General features: G+C 52.1%; 2 protein-coding genes across 2 annotated transcripts; both read left to right on the top strand.

The window, feature by feature from the left end:
- Positions 1–1,110: 1,110 nt before the first annotated feature.
- Positions 1,111–9,239, top strand: Dhrs11 (dehydrogenase/reductase 11). The gene is made up of 7 exons (XM_038328682.1): positions 1,111–1,377; positions 4,397–4,606; positions 6,673–6,767; positions 7,549–7,678; positions 8,258–8,350; positions 8,518–8,583; positions 8,682–9,239. Exons 1-7 carry the CDS (start codon positions 1,231–1,233, stop codon positions 8,721–8,723), a joined length of 783 nt encoding a protein of 260 aa, XP_038184610.1. The 5' UTR covers positions 1,111–1,230; the 3' UTR covers positions 8,724–9,239.
- A 1,520-nt stretch (positions 9,240–10,759) lies between these two features.
- On the top strand, positions 10,760–16,143 carry Mrm1 (mitochondrial rRNA methyltransferase 1). Its single transcript, XM_038326854.1, has 5 exons — positions 10,760–11,471; positions 11,636–11,729; positions 14,979–15,111; positions 15,210–15,329; positions 15,480–16,143. The coding sequence occupies exons 1-5, from the start codon at positions 10,948–10,950 to the stop codon at positions 15,560–15,562; spliced, it is 954 nt and encodes a 317-aa protein (XP_038182782.1). The 5' UTR covers positions 10,760–10,947; the 3' UTR covers positions 15,563–16,143.
- The last annotated feature ends 1,471 nt before the right edge of the window (positions 16,144–17,614 follow it).

Consider the following 17,614-nt stretch of genomic DNA (forward strand, 5'->3'; position numbering starts at 1 on the left):
GCAATTTTAAACACTGAATAGCTAGAGAATAAAGTGAACCCTACTCTGAACAAAACTGACAACCCGATAATGGAGAATGAAGTAAAGACAGTTGGGCACATTACCTGTCCTAGGACTGGGTTGCAGGTCACACCATCACACCGCTATGTGCCAGTACAGTCATTGTTTTGCTTTTTGTTAAAAGGTCTCACGTTCCAGCTGGCCTGGAACTTCCTGTGTAGTAAAGGACGGCCTTGAACTGATTCACCTGCCTCTGCCTCCCATAGTGCTGGCTTATGCCACCAGGCCTTGTGGTAGGGTCGGTGCTCCCTACAACAAGTGTGAGGCCCTGTGTTGAGTCGCCTGCACGAGGAAAAAACAAAACAAAATCTTATAGAGTATATTGTACATGTTTAAAGTTTGTAAGTTTGCTTGCTACGAGTTGTTCAAATTGTCAGTTCTTGCCAGTGATCACTGAAGTACATCGTATAACATTGCGTCCATGTAGGACTGGGGAGGGTGCTGTCAAGGGCAGATGGAGAACATGGGGCCTGTTAGGAGTAGAACCTAACATACTTGGGTATTTTAACCAAATTAGTTCTTGGCTAGTAAGGCCAAAGGATAGGACCGGGTACTGTGCTTAAGAGCCCTCCCTCAGGTCACCTGGTCTTAATGGCGGAGACACAAGCTTTTCTGGACTGAATCCTTGCTACCAAGTCACTCGGGGTTTGGAAGGGCACTGGAGTAACTTGTAGGTCCCTCACCCTGGCCTCAGGCCTCTGGAAGTGGGGCTGACTGAGCAAAGGAAGCCTTGCATGCATGCATCCTCTTTCTCCTTCCACCACAAAAGGAGGCGCTCACCAAGAAAGCAAGACCGGAGCTTGTCAAGAACCCCTCTCGCGCCGGTGGGCCCCCACCTGAAGCGCTGCGGTTTCCGTCAGCCACGGGAGGGGCGGGCTCGCGCGGGGGCGTGGTCGGAAGGGGTGGCCCCGCGGCCGCTCAAGGGACACGGCGGCGAGGCCGCGGCGGTCCTCGGGCGCGATGTGGCCCAGTGCCGAGGTCCCGAGGGCGGAGCCCCGGCCGGAGGCCGGCCCGCATGGGGGTGGGGCTAGGCGCTGCTCCGACGTTTGCAGGTTGCCCGCGCCCGCCCCAGCAGTGTCCAGGGAGCGGCCGAGCCTCGGTGACCCCGGACGAAGCTCAGTGATCTCAGTGCCTGGCTTGCCGAACGGGGTGGGCGGACGGCTCGGGACCATGGCCAGAGCCGGCATGGAGCGGTGGCGCGACCGGCTGGCACTGGTGACGGGAGCCTCGGGGGGCATAGGCGCGGCCGTGGCCCGGGCATTAGTCCAGCAGGGCCTGAAGGTGGTGGGTTGTGCCCGCACCGTTGGCAACATCGAGGTAAGGCCCCGCTGAGCAGCGGGGAAGCTCTGAGGGACGTCGTTTCCACGGGGTAGGGCTCCGAGTGGGGGAGGGGAGTGGCCGGAGCCAGGTTGTGACCCCGCTCTCACCAGCCTGCTACCCTAGGGCCATTTGCAACGGCCTTGAGGGCAGGAGTGATGGATATCTAGTAGCGAGAGGACGTACTTTCTCCCTTAGACTTATTTTGTTTTCTTATTTTCTTTTTTTCTTCCTCTTTTTTAAATTATATATATATAAGTATATATATACATATATATATATATTTATATAAAGCTATTCGCTCCTGGTAGCCTGTGCTGCACTGTACCAAGTCCCTGACCCCTAGCATTCTCTTTCCTTACCCTGCCATCGTCCGCCCCTACACTGGCAGGTGGAAAGGGGAAGCCAGAGGTCAGGGCCTAACTAGGCAGCCAGGGAGAAGGAAAAAAAAGCTGGCTAGCTTTAGTGGTTACGTTAGTTTCCTCTTGTCCCCAGACCTCACCCAGTCACACCAGGTAAAGTGCTAGCCAACCAATAAGCAAGAAGCTAGAGGTCTTGAGTGTTTGACCCGCGGGCAAGGGTGGGAGCTAGCTGTCCGTTCAGTTCATATCTGAGGCTCCACTCTTATGCCGTGAGCCTAAGTGGTGACTGCATATTTACTTAGAGATTCTTCTTTTTCTGAGCATTTTTCCTAGGTGGGACTGAATAGGTGAAATAGGACGCTGGATATGTAAATCCTGATGGATCCAGAACTCCCTAGTTTTTCTCTTAACATGCTTTTGGGGGTTCTCAGACTTATGAGCAGTATCAACTTTGAAAAGATGAGGAGGAGGTGGCCATGTGGGAAAAGACAAGAGAAATTCCCATTAGTTGCCCTAGCAGGACCACCATCAGCTGTGTGGGCTAGTCTTTCCCTGCAGAGCTCTGTCCTCAGTGTGGCTCAAAGTCCGCTGGTAGGAAAGGGACAAGGAGGCCTTGGGTGGAGGCAGAGGGAGAAGGTGTGCGGGAAGAACTGTCCACTCCCCAGTTACTGACTAAAGGTACACTTTATAGCCTCCCAGATAATCCCAAGGTCACCTGGCTCCTCCGTTGCCCCATTTTGCCCCTCCCTTTCCTGGAGAAGCATAGGACCCAGCCCCCCTCCACCGCAGGCACCCGCTTTGAAGCCTAGGGGATTAAGGCCAGGGATTGGACAACTGGATCCCCTGGTTTGTTGGTTTGTTTGTTTTGTTTTTAGTTTCTTTTTTAATTTTTAATTTTATGTGCCTTGGTATTTTTGCCTTCAGATGTGTCTGTGTGAGGGTGTTGAACCCCTTGGAACTGGAATTACAGACAGTTGTGAGCTGCCATGTGGGTGCTGGGAATTGAACCCGAGTCCTGTATAAGAGCAGCCAGTGCTTTTAACCACTGAGCCATCTCTTCCAGCCTCCTGTTTTTAGATTTGATTCCCTAATTCTGAAGCCACTCTTGTCTTCTCTTCTACTTGTCTACCCTAAGCTAGCCAGAAAAGGGAGGCCCTGAATCCCAAGGGAATCTCCAGGCAGATTATTCAGCTTTAGGATGATTCCATGTCATTAAGGGAGAACTTTGCTGTGTGGGTCTGTCCTTATTTCAGGTTATTTTGAAGAGTAGATGGAAATGACAGAAGTGACACATGGAGGGGCGATGATGGGGGGAAGAATATCACACACACACACACGCACACACACACACACAGAGAGCTTTTCTCCCGGGGACTTTGAGTCTGGAGGGGGGGTTTCCTGGGTTTCTTGCTCGCTATTTTGTTGATTGATTGTTTTGATGATATTAAAACTAAGAGTTTGGGTTCGGGCATTCTACTGGGAGAAATCCTATTCCCTGAGTGGTTATGCATGGCAAAATAAGGTGGAAGAGGGCTTCTGAGTCCCAGAGGGATACAACTTTAGAATTCACAGGAAGTTAAAGCAGTAAGACCCTGACTGAGAACTCGGGAAGCAGAGGCAGGTGGAGCTCTGTGAGTTTGAGGCCAGCCTGGTCTACAGAGCAAGTTCCAGGACAGCAAGGCTACTCAGAGAAACTCTGTCTCAAAACAAAAACAAAACAAAAACAAACAAAAAGGCAGAAAATAATTTATTTGGTCACCTGATCAAGCCTTTTATTCCTAGCTTCACTTGGAAGGAGGAAGGGGCTCCCGGCCAGGGCAGATGGCCAAATTGGCCTTCCTCTAGGGCAGCCTGCACCCCCACACACACACACTTACACAGTCACCTTCACAAGGCTCAAGTGCCCAGCCACTCACTGGCATCCCACAGCCTGCTTTCTTCCAACTCCTAAATGTCAGCTCCTGCCACACTCAGTGGCTCTGCGTTTTCAGGGCTCTACAGTGTGCTGAGGAACTTGGACATGCACAGGGAGTGTCTAGTGGCAGGTGACCAACTAAGGTGGGGAAAATTGGGGTTGATGGGGTACCTGGGGTTAGACATTCTGACCACATGTAGGGAGAAAGAGGGACTTGATTGAGTTCCACTGAAAGGTGTGTACAGGACTCACCTTTAAGTTCTGTGTGCCTTTTGTGAAGGGGAGGTGGCGGTTCAGAGCTGAGCCCTTCTGGAGGGACTGGCTGACTCTAAAGAGAGGTAGAGAATTGGATCTCTGGGGTAACTAACTAGCTCAGGGCCTCTTGGCCCTAATGGAAAAATGATGTGGTACTGGGGAGAGAGGAGAAGAGAAATCTCCCTTCGTTCCCCGGATCCCTGTCCCCTTCTCTCTCCTTAGCACTGAAGACTTTAGTGTATATGTGAAATTCCTCCTTGATCTGTCTACTGTTCCTCCCCTTCTCTGAGGGAGTGTCCACAACCCCTTAGACTTTGACCAAACAGACCAAGCTTTGGGGATGGGCAGACCTAACCTCTCTCATGCAGCCAAAAGGCGGCTGCCACTAGAGAGACCGAACTGTGACCTGGGAGGGAAGGCTGACCCTGGGGGAGGAGGCGTGGGAGTGAGCGGCTCACCCCAGTTAGACCCCTGTTGGGTTTCATAGGAGCTGGCTGCCGAATGTAAGAGTGCAGGCTACCCCGGGACTTTGATCCCCTACAGATGTGACCTGTCAAATGAGGAGGACATCCTCTCCATGTTCTCGGCTGTCCGCTCTCAGCACCATGGTGTGGATATCTGCATCAACAATGCGGGCATGGCCCGGCCCGACACCCTGCTCTCGGGCAGCACCAGCGGATGGAAGGACATGTTCAATGTAAGGCTTGTATAACTGGGACGGGAGGCTGGGGGGCGGGGGTCAGAGGAGAGTGGACACCAGGGGCCTAGAAGGCAGAGGGCTCCCGGGGACAGGACTACAGTAAAGGGGAGCTTCAGGTTCCCACGGAGACATTTTGATTTTTCCACTCACTACCAGTATCACAAGGCTAGTAACTGGATAAGCATCCTCCCGGCCCCAGATAGTTCTTACACTCTAGACTGGCTGTGATGGGATTTGAAAAGATTGCAGGGTAGAGAACTGTAGTTTGATGAATGTCCCTGCCTGTGCTGGGTACCTGGGGTCATGGTCTTAGGGAAGACAGCAGAGACGAGAGGTTATGTGTGCACCTGGCCCCGCACGGCTCAGGCAAATTCACGACAACCTCTGAGCGTCAGTCCCATCACATTTAGTTGGGATAGACACACCTAAATCATCACTATTACCAGCTCCACTGTCCCCAAGTATGGTCTACAGAGTGTGGGAGAACACATGGCCTCGTCAAGGGGTGGTCCTTGCTCAAATCCAGGTTAGTTGCTCCCTGCAGTCTGGGAAAATCCTTGATTTCCTTTGAGAAATAGGGAGCCGGTATTACACTTTAGAGAATGTACGGGCCAGGGGCTGGTAAGATGGCTCAGTTGGCAAAGGTGCTGCTTACCATTGAGACCCAGGAGCCATATGGTGAGAGAAGAGAGGCCACTCCTGTGAGTTGCCCTTTGACCTCCACATTGGCACTGTGGCACGCACGCGCGCGCGCGCGCGCGCGCACACACACACACATACACACACACACACACACAATAAGTAAATACATACATGTAATAAGAGCATGTGCCGGCCAGGCACAGCCCCGAGGACATGTGTTTCCATCTGCCGCTGCGGGGTGGCATTAGGGTGTGAAAGCGTTTGAGAGGCTGAGAGCACTGTCTTTGCGCTCTCTACGTCTGTACCAGTAGGCTAGTACTAATAGGTCCTTGGAAGGGAAACAATGAACAAAGAGAATGAAGCTGTGACCTCAGTCTTCTGGGTCAGAATCACAGCCCTCGTGTGCAGAGGCGTATGTCTCAGCCTGGACCTCAGCTCGCCCATCTGTGAGATGAGGGACTCCTAAGTCCCCAAGACCCCCTTGTCTTGAATATTACTTAAATCCCTTAGCCCCATCCTAGTAGGCCCTGGATCCAGGAGGTTTCCACCATGCCCCTAGGGACTCATTTTTCCTCCGTATGCCCCACAATCCCACCCTGTTCAAAGAGGACCAGAAACAGGCTGAGCCCTTTCTGCATCCTAATACCCAAGTGTTACTGCTACCACAAACACGCAGGCAGGTTCTCACTGAGGGCATTCTGTCCTGATGCCTGGGGGACACTTGATAAAGCAAATCAGCTAATCTGCCAGCTGTCCCTCTCCTCTGGAGAGGAGAGAAGAGAGAGGCAGGAGGGCCCCTGATGACAGTTTTATCGCTGCTGGCCCCTCTGGCAAGGCTAATGGGTGGAGCAGACAGCAGACAGGTGCTTTGTGGCTGATAGCCTTAGCCTTAGATCTCTGTTCTGTGAAGGGTGGGGACTCAGGGTCACCTCTGCCAGGAGTGGCAAGTGACCCCACCCACTGGATTCCCCACACCTGGACTTGTTTCTGGGGTTTAGGTTAATGGCCCGTGAGCCGGTGGGAATTACCAGGGAGCAAGGATGGCCGAGGAGGGCAGGGAGAGAAGGCTGGCTTCTGTGTGTAAGGAAAGGTTTAGGCCATTTCAGGACCGGTTTCAGTCTGTTTAGGAGGGAGCAGGTCTGGCCACTGACCCTGAGAAGGATGGCTTGTTTCCTGAGGCCGAGGTCTGACTGTGGCAGAGATGGTTGGCAGAGTGTCCTGGGCTTGGGTGGGAGGCTTAGTCCTACATGAACTCAGCCAGGAAAAGAGCTACCTCTACTGTCATCTGGGGGTGGTAGCTGTGAGGGGTGGGACCCCCACAGAGAAGGCATGCCACTCCCTCCCCCTGGTGCTCTGCAACTCTATCACCTATTCAGTTGGGCCCAAGCCGGAGACACTCCATTGCCTTCCCTGGCCCACAGGTGAATGTCCTGGCCCTCAGCATCTGCACTCGGGAAGCTTATCAATCCATGAAGGAGCGGAATGTGGACGACGGACATATCATTAACATCAACAGGTGAGGTCTGGTGGCCTAGGCTCAGCACAGGTCCCTTCAACAGTGACCCACCTGTCTCAGCTCATTAACCTCCAAATGGCAGTTTCTTTGGTAGTAAGATAGGCATTTAATATCTAAGTGGCATGGGGCTGACCAAGGGAAGCGCTGGCTTCTGGTCGTCTAGAGTCCTCCATAGCCAATGCCTGGGTCTGGGCCTTTCTAGGAACTGGGTGCCATTGTGCATTTTCCTCAGATCCAGGGATAAACCCACCTTGTGGGCCGAAGACATTGCATAGACTCTAGCATAGGAGAACCCATTGTCTATTGAGGGGCGTGGGGGATAACACCAGAGATCTCCCAGCATAGCCCTGTCCATGAGCACACAGACAACATGGTGAGGCTCCTGTCAGCCTGTCTGGCTGCAGAAGGGAGTACACAGTCAGCAGGACAGCTTCAAGGCAAAGCCGGTTTCAGGAGCTGCATAGACAAGAGACTAGATTCCCCAGGCAGTGGTGGCGCTTGCCTTTAATCCCAGAACTCCCAGAGGCAGAAGCAGGTGGATCTCTGTGAGTTTGAGGCCAGCCTGGTCTACAGAGCAAGTTCTAGGACAGCTAGGACTGTTACACAAAGAAACCCTGTCTCGAAAAAAACAAAAACTGAACTGTAGGGGTATCCACCAGAAGTCCCCCAGCAAGGCTTCCCTGTTGGCCTCTGGGTCACAAGGCTGACCAGGGTGATCGGAATACTGCCTGTGTCTGTGGAACTTTACTCTCTCCTCTCTCCCTTCCCTTCTTCCACCCAGCATGTGTGGCCACCGAGTCCCACCCCAGTCTGTCATCCATTTCTATAGTGCGACCAAGTATGCCGTCACTGCATTGACAGAGGGACTAAGGCAAGAGCTTCTGGAGGCCCAGACCCATATCCGGGCCACGGTGAGGCTGTGGTCTAGCCCTGGTGGGAATGGCACGGGCCCAGCCCTCCTGCCCGCACATGCCCAGGAAGGCCTGCTGAGAGCCCTTGGGTTCAACTGAGTGCACAAGTCCTGGGTGCTGCTGCTCCTTACGAGGACAGTCTGCTCCGTTCGTTCACTCACCCAGAACCCATGGTCAGACTTACACTGTTAGTGGGAGGGGCCGACTTGAAGGGAGCATGGAGTGAGACTAAGGGAAATCAGACACTGTGACATGACTTTGGGTAAATCACTGAATCCCTAAGCCTCAGTCTTCACATCTGTGAAATGGAATGATACTTATCTGGCTATGAGGTTAAGCAACAGCACTTTGTAAAGCGTTAACCAAATATATAGGAACAGCCCCATATGCAGTACAGGGTATTGTGAGAGGTGCCAGTTGGAGCTCTCAGTGGTGACTTCGGACTTTGGAAGGAGGACAGTTGAGGACATGAGGCAGCTGTCATTGTGAATCGGGAGCCCTGTGGCCTCTGTCCTTTCCCTTCAACCTCCTCATGGCCCTGCTGGAGCTCAGGCTGAGCAGGGCCTCTCTGTTGGCCAGTGTATCTCTCCAGGCTTGGTGGAAACACGGTTTGCCTTCAAACTCCATGACAAGGACCCCCAGAGAGCAGCTGCCACCTACGAAGACATAAAGGTGGGGCCTTCTTCTGGGCCCAGTAAAGCCCCTCAGGCTGTCCTCTCTGCCTAGCTTACCACTCCTGGAGGGCTAGGGTGGGATGTGGAGAGAGAGTCCCTCTGAGGTGGGGAGGAACTTGGGTCACTTCTGCCCTTGTCTCAACACCCCCCCATGCTCTCTCTCAGTGTCTCAAACCGGAAGATGTGGCTGAGGCTGTCATCTACGTCCTCAGCACCCCCCCACATGTTCAGGTGAGTCTGCTCTTAGCTCTTTACCCACTGGGAGCAGCCCAAGTGTGCCCAGGGAGCCCTTTAGGGGGTGATTGCCTCAAATCGTCTGCCTTCCACAGGTTGGAGACATCCAGATGAGGCCCACAGAGCAGGTGACCTAGTGTTCTGTGGGGAGCTCCTGACTTCCCCACCCTTCGCGGCTTGCCTCCTGCCTCTGGATTTTAGGTGTTGATTTCTGGACCCTGGATCTTACTTTCTGTATCCACTCCACTAGGGATAGGAAATTTGTCAAATTATTCCTGTTTATATATGTGAACAAATGGGCTGGGGAGAGAAGGCACAGTCGTGACCATTTTATCTGCTGACCTGTTCTGAGTACCCTGTTGGGCTCCTTAGCCTTTGCTCTCCTCAGCCTCTTCCTTTTGACCTGGGCAAGGGAATGTGGCCAAAAAGGGCACTGTCTATCTTCTTGCACCCTACCCTCTGCCCCTTAGGGTTGGGGTGGCAGAGACAGGCCTCATCTTTTACCTGTGTAGGCTCCCTTCCCCACTCCCCCACCTCTCCAGCCCAATTTTAGCTCTTATCCTGGGGTCATCACTGCACTCTGGCCATGGCCACAGAATACTAGGCCTGTCTCCCAGCTTACTGTAACAATTAAAAAGAAAGATCACAACCTACTCTGGCTTCAGAAGTGTCTTTCATCCCCCTCTCCCCGCTTCTTGGTGATCAGTGTGATTGTGTCTGAGAATTTCTTCCAGGTAAGTGGGAAGGTAGGTAAATTTGGAGTATCCCTTCTGGAGTGGGAGGGGACGGTTGGTGCCAGGATCAGCCAAGGATACATGTGTCTCAAAAAAAAAACCAAAAATGTGTCCAAAAACCAAAAATCTTAAGTTAGTAAGTAAATAAATACTTCATTTATAAGGGGCTGGGGAGGTGGTTCAGCAGTTAAGAACATTGGCTGCTCCTCTGGAGGACCCAAGTTTGATTCCAAGAACCCACATGGTGACTTCACTGTTAGGGAATCTACATTTTCTTCTGGTCTCCTGGGTACCAGGCATGCACAGCCATGCTCACAGACAATACACCTCCACACATAAACAATGAAAGAATTTTGAAAAATAAAATAAATTGGCCCCAGGCGTACCAACACTTGAGAAGCAGAAGCAGGGTGATTGCTGCGAATTTGTGGTCAACCTTGTCTACATAACGAGCTTTAGGCCATGCATGGGGACTACTTAGTGAGACACTGCATTAAAAAAAAGTTTAGGCCAGGGGCTGGAGAGATGGCTCAGCGGTTTCTGAGCATTGGCTGCTCTTCCAGAGGACCTGTGTTCAATTCCCAGCACCCGCATGGCAGCTCAAAACTGTCTGTAATTCTAGTTCTAGGGGATCCGACAACCTCACACAGAGTAAATACAGGCAAAACACCAGTTTACAATAAGTAAATAAATCTTTTTTTAAAAAGTTTAGGCTGGGCGGTGGTGGCGAACGCCTTTAATCCCAGCACTCGGGAGGCAGAGGTAGGTGGATCTCTGTGAGTTTGAGGCCAGCCTGGTCTACAAGAGCTAGTTCCAGGACAGGCTCCAAAGCTACAGAGAAACCCTGTCTCGAAAAACAAAAACAAAACAAAACAAGTTTAAAAAGGAAAAAAGCAAAGACAGGTTGAAAAGGCTCAGTGGGGGGGTCTGAGCAGTGAGCAAAGGAGTCCCTGCATTACCATGAGCAAAGGAGTCCCAGCATTACCATGAGCAAAGGAGTCCCTGTATTACCATGGGCCAAGAACATCAGCTGCTTGTCCACAAAGACAGGATAGACTTGGGGCTTAATCACAGAGGTCCGGAGATGGGAAATATCGCTGGGGTTCTGCTGACTGGTGATAAGGGTCTGACTGGGTAGCTTCTGGCAACAATTTCCAGAAACGACAATGCGCCTGAATGTGGGGAGGAAGGCCCCCAAGACAGACTGACTGAACAGGATGGCCCACCCATCGTCTTAAATTGGTCTTTGCGGGTGCGGAAGTGAATAAGGCTAGCCCAGCCTCCCGACACCTCCCCTCACCCAGAGCAGCCGGAGCTAGGGTCAGCTCAGCAGCAGCACAGCCTCTGCTCGCTCGCGGCGGTGGAGGAAGTGCGAACCATTGCTGTAGGGGGTGCTGTGGAGACTTAGTTGCGGTCAAGCTCGCGTGTGCGTCATCGGACAGGGGGCCGGGCCTCTGGAACCCGGAAGCTGGGGACCCACGTGGGAGTCTGGGAGGCGACTGTCTTGGTTTGGTTGGCAGATGGTGGGACTCGGGGACAGTTTGTCCTACGCGAGGGGGCGAGGTGTGGGAGGCCAGTGGGTCCTCTGCAACCGTCTGTTCGTGGAGTCCCGGGCGCAACTGGAGCTATGCGACTGCTCTGGACGGTCGGGTGCTTCGGTCGCCGGATCGTCCGTCATTTCTCCCTGGTGGCGCGGCCTGGCGGGGAGGAGCTGAGCCGCCTGCTTCTGGATGACCTGGCGCCGACCCAGAGGCTGGAACGTCTGTTCGGCCTGTCCCCGTGCCTCCTGGCCCTGCGGGCCGCCCGCCGGAGCGTGGCCCGGCTTCTGCTCCAGGCGGGTAAAGCTGGGCTGCAAGGGGAGCGGGCCGAGCTGCTCCGGGTGGCCGAGGCCCGGGGCATCCCTGTCCTGAGGCCCAGGCGGCAGAAACTGGACGCCTTGTGCGGACACCAGGTGCACCAGGGCGTCTGCATGGAGGTGAGCCCGCTGCGACCCCGGCCCTGCGATGAGGCGACAGAGGCGAGCCCGGGCGACGACCCTCAGCAACTGTGGCTCGTCCTTGAGGGGCTCCAGGATCCCCGGAATCTTGGGGCTGTGCTGCGCTCCGCTCACTTCCTCGGAGTAGACAGAGTCGTCACCAGCCGGAGAAACAGGCACGGACTTCCCTTAGTGGAGGCGGAGCCAAGTCCTAAGCACCTTGGGGTGGGGGTCCCTCGTCCAGGCCCCTGGTTGACGGAGCCTTGGGAGCGAGATAGTGTGTAGGGCGCGGGGTTTGAGATTACCAGGTTTAACGGGGATCGTGGGGGAACCTTTGCAGCTGCCCGCTTACTCCAGTAGTCAGCAAGGCCAGCGCTGGTGCTATGGAGGTGATGGACGTGTTCGCCACTGCTGACCTGGCCGGTTTTTTGAAGGTAACGTGGGACGAGAGGGGAAAGAGAGGCGATGAGTCTAGCTCGGGCTCTTAATGTCACTTCTAGCTAGCAGTGGATGGGAGGTGGGGGTGGGAGAAGGGAACGTGGTGGCATTGATTCCTATGGTCTTTAAAATCACCAGTGGAGCATCGTCTGAAGTTAGGAATTTCCTCCCCTCATTTCTTTTACTACACGCCTTGGCCACCTGCATCAGCAAGTCAGTGTCTGACACCTTTGGGTCTTAAGCAATGCTCTGGGGGAGCTGGTGGGCAGGAGATGTGGATACATGGAATAGAAGCTCAACTTGAAAGCAATTTTGAACACGGCTTTGCTAGGGACAATTTAGCGTTCTTCAGCTGTGTTTCCCGGACTAGACACCAGGAGGCAGCATTGCCTCATTTGGCAGACCCTCTGACTTCCGTCTGATCCGCCTCCCCCCCCCCCCCGCCCCCCCCCCCCCGACAATAACCTTGAAAAGAGGGGGAAAGAAAGCCGCCTAATAAACTTATATTCAAGCCACGTGTCTAATTTCAGATTTTCTAGTAACCACGCTGAAAAGTAAAAAGAACCAGGTGTCTGTAATTTAAGCTCTTAGAAAGTAGAGAGGAGGGCTGGAGAGATGGCTCAGAGGTTAAGAGCATTGCCTGCTCTTCCAAAGGTCCTGAGTTCAATTCTCAGCAACCACATGGTGGCTCACAACCATCTGTAATGGGGTCTGGTGCCCTCTTCTGGCCTGAAGGAATACACACAGACAGAATATTGTATACAAAATAAATAAATATTAAAAAAAAAAAAAAAAGAAAGTAGAGAGGAAGACGATTCCTTTAAGACGATTCCTTTCCAGGCCAGCCTGGGCTATGTGAGATCCAATCTCAAAAAACAAACAAACAAAAAAAAACAATAACAACACCAAACAACCAGAAAAGTAAAAAGAAACATACTTTCATTCAGTGTGCCCAGAATAGCACTAAAACACACACTTTAGGGCTGGAGAGATGGCTCAGAGTTTAAGAGCACTGGCTGCTCTTCCAGAGGTCCTGCTTTCAATTCCCAGCAACCACATGGTGGCTCACAACCATCTATAGTGAGATCTGGTGCCCTCTTCTAGTATGAGGTAGAACACTGCACACATAATATTTAAATAAATAAATAAATAAATAAATCTTTAAAAAAATACACTTTAAATGCTAAAAAAAAAAATTGAGAAAGGGTCTTGTTGTGTAGCCCAGGTTGGCCTCAGATTCACTGAAATCCTCCTGCCTCAGCCTCTTTATAAGTGTATGCTACCATGTTCAGATTAAATCACATTTAAAAATGTTTATTTATGCCTGGAGTTGGGGGTGCACGCCTTTAATCCCAGCACTTGGGAGGCAGAGGCAGGCAGATCTAAGTGAGCTCGAGGCCAGCCTGGTCTACAAAGCAAGTTCCAGGACAGCCAGGACTGTTACACAGAGAAACCCTATCTTTAAAAACCCAAACCAAATTAAAACAAAACCAAAACCAAACAAACAGCCCCCCCCCCTGTTTATACATAATACATCTCAATTTGGATTAACCATATTTCAGTCCTTAATAGCCACAGGTACTGGGGCTGGAGAGAGAGTGTTAACAGTGAAGAGCACTGACTCTCCCAGAGGTCCCAGGTTTGATTCCCAGCACCCACATGGTGGCTCACAACCATCTGTGACTCCAGTACCAGGGCTTCTGATGCCCTCCCTCTTCCGGCCTCCACCAGTATCCTGCACACGTGGCGCACACATACACATGTAGCTAAACCCTGATATACATAAGAAAGCGTCAGAATCTTTAGGTCAGGTGTGCCAGCGGTTTTCACATAAACAGCACGTCTAGAAGCATTTTCTCGGTCATCTCAGAGGCAGTCCCCCTTCTGGGGTCTCTGGCCAAGCCTGGTGGGAAGTGGGAGTCTTTGTTGGTTTTCTTTTCCCCCTAGACTGGGTTTCTCTATGTAACCCTGGCTTTCCTGGAACTCAATTGTAGACCAGGTTGGTCTCAAACTCAGAGACACACTTGCCTCTACCTTCCGAGTACTGGGATTAAAGGCATGTGACACCATGGCTGGGCTTAGACTCCCACTCTATTTGACTGCCTCCCAAATGGATGCTCTAACCTGGATCTCACCCCCCACCCCAACTCTAGACTCATACCTCTGCTGCAGCTCTTCCCCTCCGCTCCCACGGTGAGCATTTCAGACTCCCCATTTCTAGGGCTCACCTTCTGTTCTCCTAGGGCCTACCCTGCTCAGTTGTTCAGCCTAGAGATCACCTTTGACTTGTCCTCACAGTTATGTCCCACATGTCCCCAAATCCTTTTGCCTTTTGCATGGAGTTATTGCTACACCATCCCCATGTCTCACTGTTTCTTCTGCTGCCCTTGTCCAAGTTCACATTTCCCTATGCTGGGGTCTCAGCGTGGCATGCCCAGTGATTCTGCCAACACTCACATCAGACAGGGTCGCTTTGCTCAAAATGTTTCAAAGCTCCAGATCTGGTGGCACATACTTGTAGCCCCGGTACTTGAGAGACTAAAACTGGAAGATCATAGGTTCAAGGCCAGCGTGGGGTTCATAGTGAACTCATGTCTTAAAAACCAAACCAAAATAACATTTTTCAAAGTTTCTATATCAGTACTAAAGCCCTATGCTTCCAGTGGCCCTTGAGACCTTACTCTGTGTGGCTATTGTTTTACCTCTTTGGCTACCTTCTCCCAGGCCAGCTTACCATTCCTCAGATATGACAGGTGAGCAGGGCCTTTGTGTCCCAATCTTGCAGGTCTCCCTGTCTAGAATCTTCCCCCACTGATAATACTCATCCATTAGTAAACTTGCAGGTCTCCCTGCCTAGAACCTTCCCCCACTGATACTCATCCATTAGTAAACTTGCAGGTCTCCCTGCCTAGAACCTTCCCCCACTGATACTCATCCATTAATTATCTTCGGATCTGTACTTTGCTGCCACTTCAAGGAGAACTCAACAGCTGCTCTGCCACACGGCTGGGATTTCAGTCTGCTGTGTTCTCAGCCTCATCCTCAGTGCCCAGAGCAAATGCTGATCACCTAGAGAATCTGACTCACCCTAAGTCGAAGGCACTTTCAGTGTGTGTGTGTGTGTGTGTGTGTGTGTGTGTGTGTGTGTGTGTGTGCGCGCGCGCGCGCGCAATCCTGGGCTCCTCAGCCATGGCTCTGATGACGATTCAATGAGCCAGGATGTGGTGTTTTCTTCCCCTTTTCAGGCCAAGGCCCAGCGTGGCTGGCTCGTGGTGGGCACAGTGGGCTGCCCAGGTCCTGAGATCTCCCAGTCCTTCAAGGTCCCCATCACTAACTGCCTAGAGTTCATCTGGGACCGGCCTACTCTCCTTGTGCTGGGTAGGTAGGCTATACCTGCTTTTCCGTTTTCAGTTGTCTATTTTCTAAGTATATGGACTTCAGGTTGGGGCTCCCTAACACTGTCCCGTGTCCTGCAGGCAATGAGGGCTCTGGTCTGTCCCAGGAGGTTCTTGCCTCCTGCCAGCTGCTCCTTACTATTCTGCCCAGGCGTGGGCTGCCTCCCGGTCTTGAGTCCTTGAATGTGTCTGTGGCCACAGGTGAGTCTACATCTCCCTCACCCCCAGCTCCATGGCGGTGGCTTCTGTCTCCTCTCATTTTCGGACTGATTTACCCTGAACACTTGTTTGTGAGAACAGGAGTGTGCCCTGCATGTGTCCTGAGCCCCTCTGTCTCCCCGTTGCCTTTAGGAATTCTTCTACACTCCATTTGCAGCCAGAAGAAGGGTTTCCCTGCACAGACCGAGAAAGGACAACTTCTTCAAGACACTTGAGAATCCTTAGCTACGCCTGGAGGACTCAGAGAGGCCCAGTACCCAGGACTGCCACTGTAGTCGGAAAAACAGGCTCAAAGTGGGGCTCACCTCGACTGAGATACGCGTGTGTAGGAATCGGACCGAGTTGCACGCCGATTCTCACACAGGCTTGAATGTGCTGCTGGGCTCTCTGCCTGTGAAAGCCTGTTTATTGGCTACGGTCAGTGGAGACCAAGGGGTTGGGGTGTCATTTCCAGTTGGAAATGGTAGTTTGCTCATGTCCAGGATGCGTTAAGACAGACGGTATCTGTCCTGGATCTTTCCTAGGAGTCAAAGGACTGTCTTGGCATGAGAATGGGGCAGTCCAGTGCAGGGCCTGTGGCGTGTGAGAGCGAGGATGTAGAGGGAAGTTGAGTGGACTAGTGCGCAGCATCCCTACTCTTCCAGGTGATGAGGATTAAGTAAATGAGGGGTTCCATCCAGTGAATGTTACAGCTGAGCTGTCCTGCCCTGTCTCTCCATTAGTTGGCAGTCTTGCTCTTTGCACTATAGTTTTGCAGCTGCAAAGCACCATTCGAGACAGAGAGAGAGAGAGAGAGAGAGAGAGAGAGAGAGAGAGAGAGAGAGAGAGAGAGAGAGAGAGAGAGACAGAGAGAGAGAGACAGAGAGAGACAGAGAGAGAGAGAGACAGAGAGAGAGATCCAACCTGGTGGATCTGAGAGGTTATGAAGTCAGGGTCACTATTATGCAATTCCATATACGCTTGGTCCGCTCCTCCAGGGTCCCACAAGTGGATAAAAAGTGTGATATTGCAGAATAGTGGCCTCACTCTGGGCTGCACAGAACAAGTCCAGTATAGCAGCCACCGTGTGATGCTGAGAAGGGTGGGTAAACCCTGGGCAGTAGGATTTTCTTTCCTTCTTTCTTTCCTTTTTGAGATGGGGTTTCATGTACCTAGGGTGTCCTAAAACTTGCCCTTTAGCTGAAGATTACCTTGAACTTTTGGTTCTCCTGCCCCCACCTCCCAAGTGCAGAATTCAAGACACCCCCCACTGTGCCCACTCTATATGTAGCTGCGGGTAGATCCAGGGCTCTGCGCAAGCTAGACAAGCTTTCTACTTACTGAGCTCCATCTGAGCCCTAGGCTGGATGATCCTTTGCTGTAGGAACTGTCCCGAGCACGATGAGACGTACCCACTAGAGGGCTGTATCCCATCTCCAGTTGTGAAACAAAACTGTCCTCACATGGCCAGATATCTTGACTGACAGCCCTGAGTGTGGGATGGAGGACCATCCCTGAATTGTAATCCCGGTGGCTGCGAGACTTGGGAAAAGTCACCTCCATGCTCTCTTTATATCCTTGAAGAATATAAAGAACGATGGGAGCTTGGTGCTCATTTCCTCTGCGATCTCCCTGGAGTAGGATCCCAACAGCAGTGAGCACTTAGTACAAGGTTTGAATTTGTTTGCAGAAGGTCTGGAGATCTTACTTTTCTTGCTGCTGTTGAAAATACCGAACAAAAGCACCTAAAGGAAGGGTTTCTTTTGGCTTAAGTTTGAGGAGAAACTTTCATTTCCTCATAGCGGGCAGTGGGGGTAGGGTAGGGGATGGGCATAGCAGCAGGAGGGGGTGTGAGGCAGGATCTGGGGCTTGGATACCCGTGCTTGCTTACTCTCTCCCCTTCCCCTGTTCATTTAGTCTAGGGCTCCTGCCGTGGGGCGGTGCTGCCCACATTCAGAGAAAGCCTCCTCGTTAGTCCTGTCTAACTGAGAACACCCTCAAAGACATGCCCAGGGGTGGCCCTCCCAGGTGATCCCAAAGACAGGCAAATGGTCAGTGAAGGTGGACCGTCACATGGTCACCGTAAAGTTTTTATCCTAAGGAAAGATCAACACCATTCCCCCAGCTCCCCATCTTGAGCTGTGTGTCCCCAGCTGCCACACAAGCTCTGATGACCACTGAGCTCAGGCTGTGCTGTCTCACCAAAGAACAGGGATTTGGCTTTTGTCTTTTTATTGTTTTGTCAATTTTATGAATTCAAATATAGGTTTTTAGCATTGCCTGTGCCT

This window comes from Arvicola amphibius, chromosome 4 (assembly GCF_903992535.2).
Source record: "Arvicola amphibius chromosome 4, mArvAmp1.2, whole genome shotgun sequence".
Lineage (NCBI taxonomy): Eukaryota > Metazoa > Chordata > Mammalia > Rodentia > Cricetidae > Arvicola > Arvicola amphibius.